The 16530-nt window shown below is 43.5% G+C and overlaps 1 protein-coding gene across 2 annotated transcripts in view; it reads left to right on the top strand.

Moving 5' to 3' along the window:
* Positions 1-13505, top strand: part of LOC126471594 (potassium voltage-gated channel protein Shal) — a 694995-nt gene extending 681490 nt beyond the window's left edge. Inside the window, exon 4 of one of the 2 annotated variants that reach the window (XM_050099831.1) lies at positions 13231-13505. In XM_050099831.1, the coding sequence (XP_049955788.1) occupies positions 13231-13272 (42 nt within the window). In that variant the 3' untranslated portion in view covers positions 13273-13505. Of the gene's footprint in view, positions 1-13226 lie in introns of both variants that reach the window. The other variant, XM_050099830.1, reaches the window with a different exon arrangement.
* The last annotated feature ends 3025 nt before the right edge of the window (positions 13506-16530 follow it).

Genomic DNA, 16530 nt, shown 5'->3' with positions numbered 1-16530 from the left:
TCGGTGTTGCATACGTTTTTCAAGGAAGTATGGAGAGATTTGTGTGTAGGCATTAATTCGAATCGAGGCACAGTTTAGGGGTGCTGGTAGACCTACTGAAACACTGATGAAGGGTTCCTCGTTTCTTCCAGTGTAGTATACACAGTAAGTACTTGTGGCGCACTTATGGCTTTCGTAAGAACCCTTAGAATATAGCGACATTGTTTTTTTACTGATGAGAATGCAAATAAAATAACGGTGAACGTGAAACCCTTTCAAGCACATAACTTACTTCTCCAGACAAAACATCGTGGTTGATGCAAAGCGTAACACCTGCATCCGATGGATGGATTACCAACCACAGATTCTTAGACTGTCTCTACATGACACATTACAGAGAAAGAAAGGAGTGAAAGGAGTGTTAGAGTTTAACGAACTGTCGAAAGCAAGATCATTAGAAACGGAGCACAAGTTCAGTGGGAAAGGAAATCAGCCATGTCTTTTTCAAACTATGTATCCCAGACTATGCCTTAATCGATTTGGCAAACCACCGTAAACTTAAATCTAGCTGGTCAATGTTAGTTTTGAATCCTGCTTCTCTCAAATGCGAAACCAGTCTCTTAACGAACGCACCTACCCGCTTGATGACACTAGTGAGAGGTTTAAAATAAGATCTGTGAGCCAATACATCCCTCCCCTTGTCACTCAAAGACCGATGAGGTAATAGTTTTCTACAACCAAAAGCTAACTGACTGCATTCCTGTTGAGCGCCGCCGCTCTAGCTGGCGTTAGCGGTCTCCAGTTTCAACTGCAGTAACTTCTGTGAAGTATTTTTGCATCTGTTTCACTCGTTACAGCTTTATGCTGTCAAATGTAATTTTATTGTTCAAGCTTCCTGATCTCGTGAGGAACTGAATCTTCATCCAAGTTGATTAATTATAGCAGCGTAATTAACCATGAAGGAACGCCGATAGCTGCTAAGATGAATTAATTTATTTATGTGCCAGCTTCGATGACAAACGATCGTCTTCAGGCACAGGAACCATCCACTTAGCATCCCTTTGCGTACACAATCATGACTTCAGTAACGAATATTCGAGATTAACACTTGTATTCAAACAAAAATTGAGATTATTTCATTGGATTCATTAACTGCAGCTCCATTATAAAAACAAAAACGGCACGGATCATCCCTTTCGTCGACAAGTATAAATTTTCGTCGAAAAGGAAGATGAAAGCATGAAAACGGCATCATTATTCGAATAGCATTTGGTTCAAATATATTGTAAAATGCAATACACATAGACCGAATTAAAATATCACGATCTGAAATCAATGTTATGAGTCGCCAATACAATGAGTTTAGTAAACGGTGGCACAAAATGTCTCTGGTATCGTAAATTATTCCTTTGTGGTGGTAATAAACATCGGTACAACTCCATAAATTACGAAATACTTGAGTCGTATAGTCAGGCCGGAAAATTTTATTTGAAAGAAACTAACGTTTCTTATGTTTCTTAAATAACTCTGGGCGAAACCTGGACAGTTTGTTAACTTGATTCTTTTCTCATTTGCGGCACTTACTCCCACAACTGTTAATAGATGCACACCGTCTTCGGTGAAAGTGTCGTGAAGGTTCGTTAAATGTGAAAGAAAACCAAGAGATCGTAAGGCTTTATTTCTCCTCACTGCCTCCAAGTGTCCAGTCTTGACGAAACATCAACACAAACTTCTTAGATTCCCTGACTGACAGTAAATTTTCTTGATATTAATTGTGCCCCATTTCTCGAGTAACGAGCCATCAGCTCTGCATACCGATAACATTTGTGCTCGTAAGCTAATAAGGCTGTACCAACTGTCATATAGCAAAAGCAGCACTCTCCAACGTTTATACCACTTTGGTTATATTCAAATCGTAGCCTCTTGTTATGGTCATCAGTCCGAAGACTGGTTTGATGCAGCTCTCCACATTACTACATCCTGTGTAAGCAAAAAAAAAATAAAAAAAAAGTTCAAATGGCTCTGAGCGCTATGGGACTTAACTTCTGAGGTCATCAGTCCCCTAGAACTTAGAACTACATAAACCTAACCAACCTAAGGACATCACACACATCCATGCCCGAGGCAGGATTCGAACCTGCGACCGTAGCGGTCGCGCGATTCCAGACCGTAGCGCGTAGAACCGCTCGGCCACCACGGCCGGCTCTGTGTAAGCCTCTTCATCTCCAAGTAACTACTACAGCCCACATCCATTTGAACCTGCTTCATGTACTCATCTCATGGTCTCCCCGTGCAATTTTTACCGCCAAGACTCCCCTCCAATACTAAACTGACGATTAGCTGATGTCTCAGAATGTGTCCTATCAACGGATCCCTTCTTTTACTCAAGTTATGAAACACATTTCTTTTCTCCCCAGTTATATTTAGTAACTCGTTAGTTACGCGATCTACTGTAAGCCTTAAGCCTATCACTTTAAAATTTCATAACGTAATGCACTTTACTGTAAGTATAGCGCAGAAAAGCTGCCTTAAAATACAACAGAGCTACACAGATTCGGGGCAGCAATTCAGCCCTCTGGAAGATGAAATAGTACAGGAAACACACACAAGACGCTCAGTTCTTCAGTGGCACATTATTAATAGAATCTTGTCCGCAGCTCGTGGTCGTGCGGTAGCGTTCTCGCTTCCCACGCCCGGGTTCCCGGGTACGATTCCCGGCGGGGTCAGGGATTGTCTCTGCCTCGTGATGACTGGGTGTTGTGTGATGTTCTTAGGTTAGTTAGGTTTAAGTAGTTCTAAGTTCTAGGGGAGTAATGAACATAGATGTTTTTTTTAAGTCCCATAGTGCTCAGAGCCATTTGAACCATTTTTAATAGAATCTTGTAAAATACAGATTAGTACATAGACGATGAGCGATGAAGCAGATTAATGTATAACGTCTCGTCGACGTCGTGGTCAGTAGTAAGTATGGAGCGCTGCCTCAGTTCAACAAACATAAAGAGTGAAATCTTGTTGAACGACACGTCAGGCATTTGCCTGAAGTAATTTAGGAAAAATATACAAAATGTATTTCTCTATTACTGACCGATCGTTTGGAACGCTCCCTTGCCAAGTAGCGGATGTTATGATTAAGGTGTAGCTACCAACAGAGGTCCAGAGTGGGCTGTCATTATCCAGCGAAATTTGGTAGATACTCTAATCCACCAATGTGGAACCGATTTACGCTGGAAAAAAATTAGTTCCGATCTTCGCCTCCAGACGCAAATCTGACGCTATGAATGTAAGAAATACGTATACAAATGTTTCAGTGTGTAATGTATTAGGAACAGGATGTGGGCAGAAAAGGGCAAAAAAGCGAGAAAGATATAATGTTGATATTATTAACTGTCACTTACTCAATTTGTTCAGTATGAGCACCAGAGACGACGACGATATGCTAGATTTGCACGTGGTGGCCAAAATCGAAACTATCTTTTTCCCGCGTAGATCGGTTTTACAGCAACGCATTATAATATCTACCAAGTTTCGTCGCAATACGATAATTACAGCCCAACTGGACCCCTGTGAGTAGCTGCACTTTAATTACAACAACACGATACGGATCTAACGTATTAACTACGGCACTGTTTCACTTGATTACATGCAATAATTCTACGCGATATTATTTCGTACATCACGATTCATAGAAATAGATAATTATGGGCACTCATGAATCCGCTATTATTTACTACTGCAGGAACATACCATTGCGTGATTAAATTGAGAGAACATGCTGCTGTAATAACCGTTCGGCAAAATGTGCTACAGCTGGGTCATTTCCCCGTTAAATGCAGTAGACTGACAGACAGAAAGACTCGTGAATAAACTCTCATAATACAAACACATTTCTGTAGTTTCAGTTGCTGTGTTGCTCGAATTTTCAATGACTGTCTCTGGTTGTAGTAGAGAAAAGTAATATCCTAACAATTTCCACATAATAACACACTTAGGAACACCTGAATTAAATACACGTACCTATAAGCGTGTAACGTCTCTTTTCGCCCAAATGACTGTGGCAACGCGTCGTCGCAAGGACTTTACAAAACTGTTGGGGATCTAATCTGATCCATAACCGATCAGTCTCCGCCTGCAATCCATGGAGATTGGTCGGAGCTGCTATTAAGCCGCCTATGTCTCATTCGATGGTGTCCGAAGTGTGCTCAGTTGACTTGAAAACATTTGACCTTCAGCGGTAGACAAGCACTGACATGTCTGCGGGGTGTTTCCCAAATCTTTCTGACACAGTTCGGGAGTTACAGGATAGAGCTTCATCTTGCTGGAGATACATGGTTGGTTGCTTTAAAAGAGGGAGGGGGGGGGGGGGGCAAACTGCTAGGTCTTCGGTCCCTCGTTCCGATTAAAATAATTCCACAAGGGTGGGAGTAAAATAATCGGGACATACAAAACACCGCTGGAAGATAGCAGAAAACCACGACAAAAGGGCAACAAACACTAAAATGCACAAAGTCTGACAAGAAAACCACAGAGAGAGACGCAAGAAACATGTAGAAGAGACCAAAACAAGAGAGCAGATTACCATGGCTGGCTGACCATGAGAATGAAAAGGGAGAAGCCAGCCACTCTGTAACACATTAAAACCTCCACCCCAAAAGCACTAGGAGGACACAGAGGAACAAAGGACACTCGCTAAAACTTAGATGAAACGATAAAACCCACCCACACGAATAAAACGTAAAACTAAAGCTGCTGTTGAGGCATTGTCGCCCAACACCGAAGGTAGGGTGCTGGGAAAGTTAAAAGTCCGCCGCAGAGCGGCTAAAAGTGGGCAGTCCAGCAAGAGGTTGACGACCGTCATTTGTAAACCACAGTGACACCGAGGTGGGTCATAGCGACGGAGTAGGTAACCATGCGTTTGCCACGTATGTCAAATGCAGAGCCGGCAGAGGACAATTGATTCCCTGTGAGAGGATCACGTGGAAGACTTCCACGCATTTGTAGTCTCCTTAACGACACCAAGTTTGTTGTGCGTACTGTTATGCCATTCCGTCTCCCAAAGCCGATAAACCCTGCGGCGTAAGACAAATGCCCATCTCCAGAAGCGGATCCCGCGTAGCCTGTTTGGCCAGCCTGTCGGAAAATTCATTGCCTGGGATTCCGGCATGTCCTGGGGTCCACACAAACACCACTGAACGATGGGACCGTTCCAGGGCATGGACTGGCTACTCAATAAGCGCTACCAAAGGATGGCGAGGATAGCACTGGATGATAGCTTGTACGCTGCTCAAGGAGCGGATGTGCTCAAGAGCACGAGATATGGCCGCCAGCTGTGCAGTGAAAACACTGCAGCCATCTGGCAAAGAGTGCTGTTGAGTATGTCCTCCATGAACATACGCATACCCTACGTCCCATCAGCCATCGAGCCGTCGGTGTACGGCCCCGTCCCCGGTACATGTCGAGATCGAGAGGAAGTGACAGTGGAGAGCCACAGTGTTAACGGAGTTCTCAGGCCATGCGAAAGGTCCAGAAGAATCTGAGGCCTTGGTGTACACAATGGAGGTGTACGTGAATGGACCTCGAGGAGAGGTGGCAACGGGAAGGATTCCTGTTCAAACAGAAGAGACTGCACTCGAACCGCAATCGTAAGCCCTGACCGGGGCCGCCGATGCTGGAGATGAACCATCATGGTTGGGAAAAGGAGACGGTTATTCGGATGCGCAGGACTACGAACGCGTGCAACGTATCTGGCGAGCAGTTGTGCACTCCTAAACTTCACTGGAGGGACTCTGGCCTCCACCAGGACACTGGTCATCGGACTTGTTCTTAAAGCTCCCATCACTTGGTGAACGCCACAGTCGTGCACTGGATCGAGTAAACGCAACGCTGAGGGCACCACTGAGCCGTAAACCATACTCCCATAGTCAAGCTGGGATTGAACAAGGGAAGTGGTCACTACCACATAGGTCATCATGTGCTCTCCAGTGGATAGATGGGAGAAGGCTAGGACTGCAAACCGAAAGATCAGTGGCCGAATATGTGCCATGTGCCACACTGAAATGTATGGGGGCACCTGTATTTAAGAGGCAGAGGTCGAGTTGTGACAGTAAATTTGCGACCTGCCTACCTCGGCCAGTAAGCATGGCGCCACCCCACAAGGGGTTATGTGTGTTAAAATCTTCCAAAAATAGGAAAGGGAGTTGATTAATCAGTGCAACCAATACGTTCAAGGGTACTGCACCATCTGGAGGAAAATATACATTGCAGACAGTTATTTCCTGCATCGTCCTTATACTGACAGCCACAGCTTAAAGAGGTGTTTGAAGGGGCACAGGTTCATTACATACTGAGTTCAGGACATAGACACAAACTCCACCTGACACTCTACTATCGTCGCTACTGTTCCTGTAATACAGCCACAGGGAGCAGGAGTCCGCATTGCCAGGAACCAGGTTTCCTGGAGGGCAAATCAGAAAGCAGGTGTAAAGCTTAGCAGTTGCTGTAGCTCAGCCAGGTGGTGGAAAAAACCGCCGCAACTCCACTGGAGGATTACGTGATCGTGAGACTGGGAAGGCATGAAACACTCAATGAGGCAGCCTACGACTCAGGTTCACCTGCTGCCACCAGATGAGTACCTGTGCGATCGACATTCATTGTGTCTGAGGGCCCAGCGAGATCTAGGTCCTCAGCCGACGCCCGAATCTCCACCTCATTCTCAGACACAGAGCTTGTGGGTAGTGGTGGTGTGGGTGCCACCGCAGTGCCTTGGTTCTTAGGGGTCTTTCTCTTTTTAGGTTTCTCTTGCTGCTCGTTAGATTTGTCCAGCTGGGAGGGTTTCACTGATTCAGTCTCAGGGACTGAGGAGGGCCGTGAAGCACTACGAACAGCTACCTGTGGTTGCTTCAGCCACTGGTGGGTGTCAAATTTGCCACTAGTAGGAACCTGGGAAGTGAGTGACACAAGGGATCCCCTCCTGTCGAGAGGAGCTGAAAAAGACTTACGCTTCATTAGATTAGATTAGATTAGATTAGATTAATACTAGTTCCATGGATCATGAATACGATATTTCGTAATGATGTGGAACGAGTCGAATTTTCCAATACATGACACAATTAGGTTAATTTAACAACATACTTAAGTTAATATAACAACTTTATTTTTTTGTGTTTTTTTTATTTTTATTTTTTTAATTTTTTTAATTTTTTTTTCTTAATTTATATCTAAAAATTCCTCTATGGGTAGAAGGAGTTCTCATTCAGAAATTCTTTTAATTTCTTCTTAAATACTTGTTGGTTATCTGTCAGACTTTTGATACTATTTGGTAAGTGACCAAAGACTTTAGTGCCAGTATAATTCACCCCTTTCTGTGCCAAAGTTAGATTTAATCTTGAATAGTGAAGATCGTCCTTTCTCCTAGTATTGTAGTTATGCACACTGCTATTACTTTTGAATTGGGTTTGGTTGTTAATAACAAATTTCATAAGAGAGTATATATACTCAGAAGCTACTGTGAATATCCCTAGATCCTTAAATAAATGTCTGCAGGATGATCTTGGGTGGACTCCAGCTATTATTCTGATTACACGCTTCTGTGCAATAAATACTTTATTTCTCAGTGATGAATTACCCCAAAATATGATGCCATATGAGAGCAATGAGTGAAAATAGGCGTAGTAAGCTAATTTACTAAGATGTTTATCACCAAAATTTGCAATGACCCTTATTGCATAAGTAGCTGAACTCAAACGTTTCAGCAGATCATCTCCGGCTGGGAAGTGGGGACTGACAGCCCCGATGCTTGGGTGGGGTGGTGTGGGGGGGAGACTGTTGCTCCTGAAGTAGGTTGTGCAGGAGCAACAGGGAGGGAAGTACCCCCCACCATGAAGGGGGCAGAAGGAGTCTGACGGCTCTGAGAGCCAACTGTGCGCAGCAGAACGGAAGATGGTAGAACCGTTGTCGTAGCGGCGGCGTAGGTTGACGTCATATGCACAGGATGCAGCCTCTCATATTTTCTCTTAGCCTCAGTGTGAGTCAGTTGATCCAGGCTCTTGTATTCCAATACTTTCTTTCTTTCTGGAGAATCCTGCACTCTGGCGAGCAAGGTGAATGGTGCTCACCGCAGTTGACATAGATGGGAAACGGGGCATAGGGAGTATTGGTATGTGAAAGACGTCCACAATTCCAACAGGTGACGCTGGAAGTAGAGCGAGAAGACATATCGCCGAATTTCCAGCACTTAAAGCACCGCATTTGGGGGAGGGATATATGGCTTTACGTCACAGCGGTAGACCATCACCTTGACTTTCTCGGGTAATGTGTCACCCTCGAAGGCCAATACGAAGGCACTGGTGGCAACCTGATTATCCGTCGGACCTCCGTGGACGCGCTGGACGAAATGGACACCTCGCCGCTCTAAAATGGTGCGCAACTCATCGTCAGACTGCAAAAGAAGGTCCCTGTGAAATATAATAACCTGGACCATATTTAAGCTCTTATGGGGGGGTGATGGAAACAGAAACATCCCCCCAGCTTGTCACAGGCGAGTAGTGACCCTGACTTGTCAGAGGATGCTGTTTTGATCAAGACTGACCCTGACCACATTTTGGAAAGACATCCACCTCCCCAAACTTCGTCTTCTAAATGCTCCACAGAAAACTGAGGTTTCACTGACAAGAAAGATTCCCCATCAACTCTCGTACATATGAGGTACCTTAGCCTGGCGTTCCTCCCGTGGTGTGTGTGTGGGGGGGGGGGGGGGGGTGCGAGGAGACGATTTAGGGTCGTATTTATTAGCATTGTAGTTAGAGCTTGACTGCTTAGAGACAGCTGATGTTTCACCACCAGCAAGGGATGACGTACTACGCTTCATGGCGTGTCATCCATCCTGATGCCACCCACTCCGACGAAGGGCCCTCCCCACGGGCGCCACCTAGCCACAGCAAGGGCCTCCTGGCAGGATGGCCATTGCTGGGAGTCGCAATGCCCCCACGTGGTGGGCACCTACTCCTTGGCATACGTCCCCGAGTTAACGGCGCATTCATCAGCAGAGCGATCTCTGTGTGGTCAGGGGGCTACAGCCAACAGGGTACATGGCGGCCCCACCACAACGGACTGGCTACTGTGCTGGATATCAGGAGCAAACGTGCTGCACAGAAGATGGAGGAAAACGCACCCAGGAGGGTGACCTCACCCAACAACTGGAGAATGAGCGGAAGTGCAGATCCACGTTGACGAAGGATGCGAGAGGTCTCAGTGCATGATGGACACTATGCACCATGTAAGACGCCCTTCCCAAATTCGCTCGCTCTTAAGGAAAATTTTGAAAACTGGAGGTCAGATCCTGCAGGGGACCTGCAGCACAAGCTGACCTCTTGATTATGTGCTATAAATGTTCGATGGGATTCATGCTATGGATGGTTAAATCATTCACTCGAAATGTCCAGAACGTTCTTCATACCAATCGCGAACAACTGTAGCATGGTGACATGGCACATTGTCATCCATAAAAATCCCACAGTTGGCTAGGAACATGCAATTCATTAATTGCTGGAAATGGTCTCCAAGTAGCCGAACATAACCATTCCTTGGCAATAACTGGTTTAATTGGCCATGAGGACCAAGTCCGTTCCATGCAAACACAAAAATCAAAATGGTTCAAATGGCTCTGAGCACTATCGGACTTAACTTCTGAGGTCATCAGTCCCCTAGAACTTAGAACTACTTAAACCTAACTAACCTAAGGACATCACATACATCCATGCCCGAGGCAGGATTCGAAACTGCGACCGTAGCGGCCGCGCGGTTCCATACTGTAGCGCCTAGAACCGCTCGGCCACTCCGGCCGGCCATGCAAACTCAGCCCACACCATTATGGAGCTACCACCAGCTTACACAAGGCCGTGCTGACAGCTGGGGTTCATAGCTTCGTTGCGTCTGCACCACACTCGAAATGTGCCATCAGCTCTAATTAACGGAAATCGAGATTCATCTGACCAGGCCACGGTTCTCCAGTCATCTAATGTCCTACCGATATGCTCACGAGCCCAGGAGGGGCACTGCGGGCGATATCGTGCAGTTAGTAAAGGCACTCGCACCAGTCGTCTCTTCCATAGTCCATTAACGCCAAATTTCACAACACTCTCCTAATGGACACATTCGTCGTTACGATCCACGTTAATTTCTGCGGCTGTTTCACGCAGAGTTGCTTGTCTGTTAGCACTGATAACGCTGCTCGCGGTCGTTAAGTGAAGGCCGTCGGCTACTGCGTTGTCCACGATGAGAGGTAATGCCTTAAATTTGGTGTTCACGTCACATTCTTGACACTGTGGATCTCGGAAAATTGAATCCCTGAAGCTTTTTGAAATGGAACGTCCCATGTGTCTAACTCGAACTACCATTCCGATTTAAAAGTCTGTTAATTCCCGTCTCGCGGCTATAATCACGTCGGACACCTCTTCACAAAATCATCTGAATACAAATGACGGCCCTGCCAATTCACTGCCCTTTTATACCTTGTGTACGCGATACTGTCGCCATCTGTATGTGTGCATACTGCTATCCCAGTACTTCTGTCACCGAAGTGTAAAATAGGATCATTAAAAATACGAGGTGTAGCTAATAACTGTTTCGGATCATACCTAACAGGTAGCAAATAAAGGATGGAGATAATATGAATCTCAAATAACACCAACTTTTCAGTGAAACACTTATGAGAACTAAAATACCATAGCAGAGGAATTCCTCAAGGTATCCTTTTAGCACCAATACTTTTCCTGATCTACATCAATGACTTTCACAATAATATTGACGAAGAGAAAGAAATTCTCTTTCCTTCCGACAAAAAATTGTAGACACATATAAAACGAGATAACACTTTGCAGAGAAAGCAAATTAAACCTTCAATTGAGTTCACAATGTGTCCAAATGTCATGAATTCCCTTTGAAAGAGAGAAAAAGAAGATATTAAATTAAATGTAGATGGTAACCTTATAGACTTTATAACAAACATAAAATCTCTAGGAATAAATGTTGGTTCTCAGTTAAAGTTGTATGAACTCACAAAGATACTTGCAAATAGAATATCATCAGCATCTTATGTTCTTGGAATCCTCCTAACAGTGTGTAATAGCCAGTGTCTCTTAATTACATACTATTCATATGTGCACTGAATTCTTACCCTTGGAATTCTTTTCAGGGAACGAATGCACAAAATATGAACACACTATTGATACTACAGAAAAGGGCCACTAGAGTAATGACCAAAATTAGTAATCTGGCTCATTATAAAGATTCGTTCAAAACATTGGGGTTCTAAGTAAACAATGTTAGTCCATTTATCAGTCAGTTACGCGCATAAAAAGTTTGATAATTACTACACAAACAGCTGCATTCATGTTCATCGAACAAGATATAGACTGGACTTATATGAACCAAGAAACAATAAACATAAAACTTTAAATAGCATTTTCTGGCTAGGAATAAATTGTGAAATAACCTGGCCAAGGAGACCGTTATAGCTACATTATTTAAAAAGATAGTTAAAAAGTACCTTTCAAGAAACATATTATACACAGTAAAGAATTAAATAGATATCACAGAGAAGCATTTAGTAAATAAAATGTAACAAAAGTAAATAATAATAATAGTATTAAATATATATCATTTCACACAATACTTTTGCATTATAGAGGATGTGTCACAATTCATGTTACACCCTTGTATAAGTCCTACGACCTTTGTATATCAAGTTTTGCATAGGAACCCATGTCTGGGAACGTCATCCGACGACGTTACAGAGCGTTAAAGTTCTAGGCGCCAGCGCCTGTCATTGTGCGTAACGGTTGTTACAGTTAAAAGCAGCCTGCCTCCCCTTTTGATGTGAATGGAATTTCGAATCCTCAAATGGAGTAAACAGCTACAACAATGAACAGTCTTATGCAGTAATTGATTGTTGTCATTTTTCTGTCAGCATTTCAGCTTGTTTCATCAGTGAAATCATATTCACCAAAGAATTATTCAGAGCCCAAGGAAGTCTATACGTAAATTGGCGCAACATCTGCCAGTAAGTTGTTTGAGGTTCGCCGATGACATTGTACTTCTGTCAGAGACAGCAAAGGACTTGGAAGAGCAGTTGAACGGAATGGACAGTGTCTTGAAAGGAGGATATAAGATGAACATCAACAAAAGCAAAACGAGGATATTGGAATGTAGTCAAATTAAGTCGGGTGATGCTGAGGGAATTAGATTAGGAAATGAGACACTTAAAATAGTAAAGGAGTTTTGCTATTTAGGGAGTAAAATAACCGATGATGGTCGAAGTAGAGAGGATATAAAATGTAGACTGGCAATGGCAAGGAAAGCGTTTCTCAAGAAGAGAAATTTGTTAACATCGAGTATAGATTTAAGTGTCAGGAAGTCGTTTCTGAAAGTATTTGTATGGAGTGTAGCCATGTATGGAAGTGAAACATGGACGATAACTAGTTTGGACAAGAAGAGAATAGAAGCTTTCGAAATGTGGTGCTACTGAAGAATGCTGAAGGTGGGTAGATCACGTAACAAATGAGGAGCTATTGAATAGGATTGGGGAGAAGAGAAGTTTGTGGCACAACTTGACTAGAAGAAGGGATCGGTTGGTAGGACATGTTTTGAGGCATCAAGGGATCACAAATTTAGCATTGGAGGGCAGCGTGGAGGGTAAAAATCGTAGAGGGAGACCAAGAGATGAATACACTAAGCAGATTCAGAAGGATGTAGGTTGCAGTAGGTACTGGGAGATGAAGAAGCTTGCACAGGATAGAGTAGCATGGAGAGCTGCATCAAACCAGTCTCAGGACTGAAGACCACAACAACAACATCGAAAAGTCTTAATTTGAAGCCATATCACGTAATGGTTGTGCAGCAGTTCGGTAGGATGACAGCCAGACACGTGTAGATTACTGCACATGGCTTCTGATTAACATCTAAGATGTTTTGTTAGACGCTTTCCATTATATCATGAGTGATGAACCATGGTTTCAATTTTCCTGTCACGTGAATTCACAAAACAAGAGGTATTGGGCAACAGAGAATCCTAACATTGTGTGTCAGCAACCAGTATATGATTAAAAAAATCGGTATCTGGAGCAATGTAACAAGAAAGTGCATCATTGACACGATTTTTTTGTAACTACCCTCAACACGGCTGCGTATAAGGAAATTTTTGATACGTTTTGTGCTCAATCTCTGAATATGAAAGACAATACTTCTTCTTCCAGCAAGACGGAGCAACATGCCACACGTCTAAAATATCCCTGGAACTAGTCCGTGATGTCTTCACTGAGGAAGGAACTTGCAGGAAACATTTGTGGCCGTGACGTTCGCCGGATGTAACAACATGTTAGTTTTCCATGTGGGGACGCTTGAACAGCGATGTCTATGAAACGAATCCACACACAATACGGGAACTGAGAGACAACATGAGCCGTGAAGTTGCCACCATCGATAACTAAACTTTACGCCGCGTGTATCAGAATAAGCTTGGACGTGTGTATTAATGTGGCAGGAGATGACGTCCATCGTCTACAAATGTACATTTCACTGTATTTTTCACTGTAAATAAATGGTAACTCCGTTTCAGCTCTTCGTTTCTGTAATTTCACTGAATTTCCTTTATACTCACGCGGGCTACCTTTATATGCGCCACCCTTTATACACAGGCTGTTAGCGTAATGATGTTACAACCTTTCAGGGATGATGGAAAACGATAAACGTATCAATCTGAGGTAAGGATCCCTGTACTGGAAACGAACGAGCCGAAAATTATATGCGAAAACCGTTCTGATATCTTTGACAGTGGAATACTTGTATTGGTACAGTTGTTGCTAATACTGTAGGGCAGGCAATTTTCAGAGATGGTAGTATGTACCAAAACGAGAAAAAATGTGCGGGCTCTAAAATGCATACCGCAGGAGCTATGAGCACTTGTTCATTTTCGCCACTGAGAAACACATATTCTCTATTGAACAGGTGCCCATAGCTCTTAGGGTATGCATTTTAGAGCCCACGTTTATCAAACATTTTTTCTTGTTTTGGTCCTTACCTTCTCCATCATCCTTAAAATATTGTAACATCATCGCGCAATCATACAGTACATGCACGCATTTAAAGGCGTCGGCGTCTATAATTTTGACGCTCTGTAGCATCGTTGGATGAAGTTTCCGCACATGCGTTCCTATGTAAAACTTGATCTACCATGTCCCCGGAACAACGTCCAGAAGTATGTAACATGGAATGTGAAACACTATGTGTTTTAAAAATTTATCCTCTTTCTTCGCTTCAACTATCCAAGTACGTGCTCTGTCCAACCCAAATTCTCCACTTGTCGATCACTACACATGTAGCAGCCTCTGTCCATTAAACTCATTCCTCACAGCTTCACCACATTCCCTTAGGAGTTGAGACGTAGTGTGCATCCACACTGAAGGTATCATTATTCACTATCTAGGAGCATACACATTATTTATACGTGTGATGTCTGTTCTTTTGTATATGTCCGAAATGAGTAATGAGGACAATGGACGGCAGACACTACATGTGTAGTGTGCGACCAGTTGAGAATTTGGGTTGGACAGAGGGTGTGCGTGGATAACCAAATCAGTTAAGGCGACCGCTAGCGTAATGTGGGAAATCTAGGCTCGAGTCTGAGCCGGCACAGATGTTCACTTGTCGCCATTGGATTCATTTCAGTGCCCAATTTCAGCTGAGATACCTCGTATACCTACATCCTTAGCAGTGTCTTAAGCAAGTGAGCTTAGCGCAGCAGCCGAAGATAGCGACTACCACGCTCAAGGTGCGGGTTCATATCCTGCTTGGGGACTCTTTTCAGTTTCGTTGTACTTTTAATCTGATTAAATGGTACATGCCGTGCAAAATTATTCAGTAATAATCATTTTCGTCGTAGTAATTTCATTAATATAACTATCATTACAACAATTTTTTTACAAATGTGTAACATTATTCCGTTTGTCACAGACTAGATAACAGAATTGCCTTACTCGCTATCACTTGCGCCGCTTGCTGCGCTAGAACAGAATTCCGGAAGGTGTTTGTCATAGAAGCAACCGAAACACAAATTCGCAGAGCGCCACGCACATTTAATGAAAACTGCTGCCTTGCTGCGACACGGATTTTTTCAGAAGGTGTACCAAAAGACACGCTAAGTTCAAATTCAAAAAGACAGTTTCTTATACGAGGTGTGGCTAGAAAAAAACCGGACTAGTACTGGTGAAACAATAAAACGAATGCAATAAGGCTGAAAGTCGCGTGGCCTGTCACGTGACTCTCGCTCCACCTACTGCTCGAGTTTCATCTGCCTCCTGCACTCAGTCTGCCGTGGCGTCTGTTTCAAGTAGTTGACGTTTTGTCTGTGCGTCGGAAAATGTTGAGTGTACAGAAAGAACAGCGTGTTAACATCAAATTTTGTTTCAAACTAGGAAAATCTGCAAGTGAAACGTTTGTAATGTTACAACAAGTGTACGGCGATGATTGTTTATCGCGAACACAAGTGTTTGAGTGGTTTAAACGATTTAAGGATGGCCACGAAGACACCAGTGATGACACTCGCACTGGCAGACCATTGTCAGCAAAAACTGATGCAAACATTGAAAAAATCGGTAAACTTGTTCGACAAGATCGCCGTTTAACAATCAGAGCAGTGTCTGAGTTAACAGGAGTTGGCAGGGAAAGTGTAAGGCAGATTCTTCATGAAAGTTTCAACATGAACAAAGTGTGTTCAAAAATGGTTCCAAAGTGTCTCACAATTGAACAGAAGGAACGCCGAAGAATGATTTGTTCTGACATCCTGGAAAACATTGAAAGTGATCCCACCTTCCTACAAAATGTTATTACTTGCGATGAATCGTGGTTTTTTACTTACGATCCCGAAACTAAACGCCAATCGATGCATTGGAAAACTCCTGGTTCTCCACGACAAAAAAAAGCACGAATGTCAAAATCGAAATTCAAGGCAATGATGATTGTTTTTATTTTGACATCAAAGGGATTGTGCACATTTATTGGGTACCAGAGGGACAAACAGTGAATCAGTATTACTACATTAGCGTCCTGGCTACCCTACGTGAGCGAGTACGGAGAAAGCGGAACGATTTGTGGAGAAAAAAGTCATGGATCCTTCACCAAGACAATGCCCCAGCTCACAGTGCGTTGTCAGTGAAGACCTTTTTGGCAAAACACAACATTCCCATCTTAGATCATCCACCCTACTCACCTGATTTGGCCCCCTGTGACTTTTTTCTTTTCCCTAAAGTCAAGTCAGCTTTGAAAGGAACTAGATTTGAGACTGTTGAAGCAGTAAAAGAAAAAGCGACGGAAGTAATGTATGGACTTACCGAAAATGATCTGCAGCATTTCTATGAACAGTGGAAAATTCGTATGGAGCGGTGTAGAGACCGAGGAGGAGAGTACATTGAAGGAGATAACATGAAATTGTAAATAATTGTAAATAAATGTTTTTTCCAGCATCAGTCCGGTTTTTTTCTAGCCGCACCTCGTATCCACTTC

The sequence above is a fragment of the Schistocerca serialis genome, chromosome 3 (assembly GCF_023864345.2).
Source record: "Schistocerca serialis cubense isolate TAMUIC-IGC-003099 chromosome 3, iqSchSeri2.2, whole genome shotgun sequence".
NCBI classification, from domain to species: domain Eukaryota; kingdom Metazoa; phylum Arthropoda; class Insecta; order Orthoptera; family Acrididae; genus Schistocerca; species Schistocerca serialis.
Note: the sequence above shows the minus strand (reverse complement) of the source record. Positions and strands in the feature narration are given on the sequence as shown.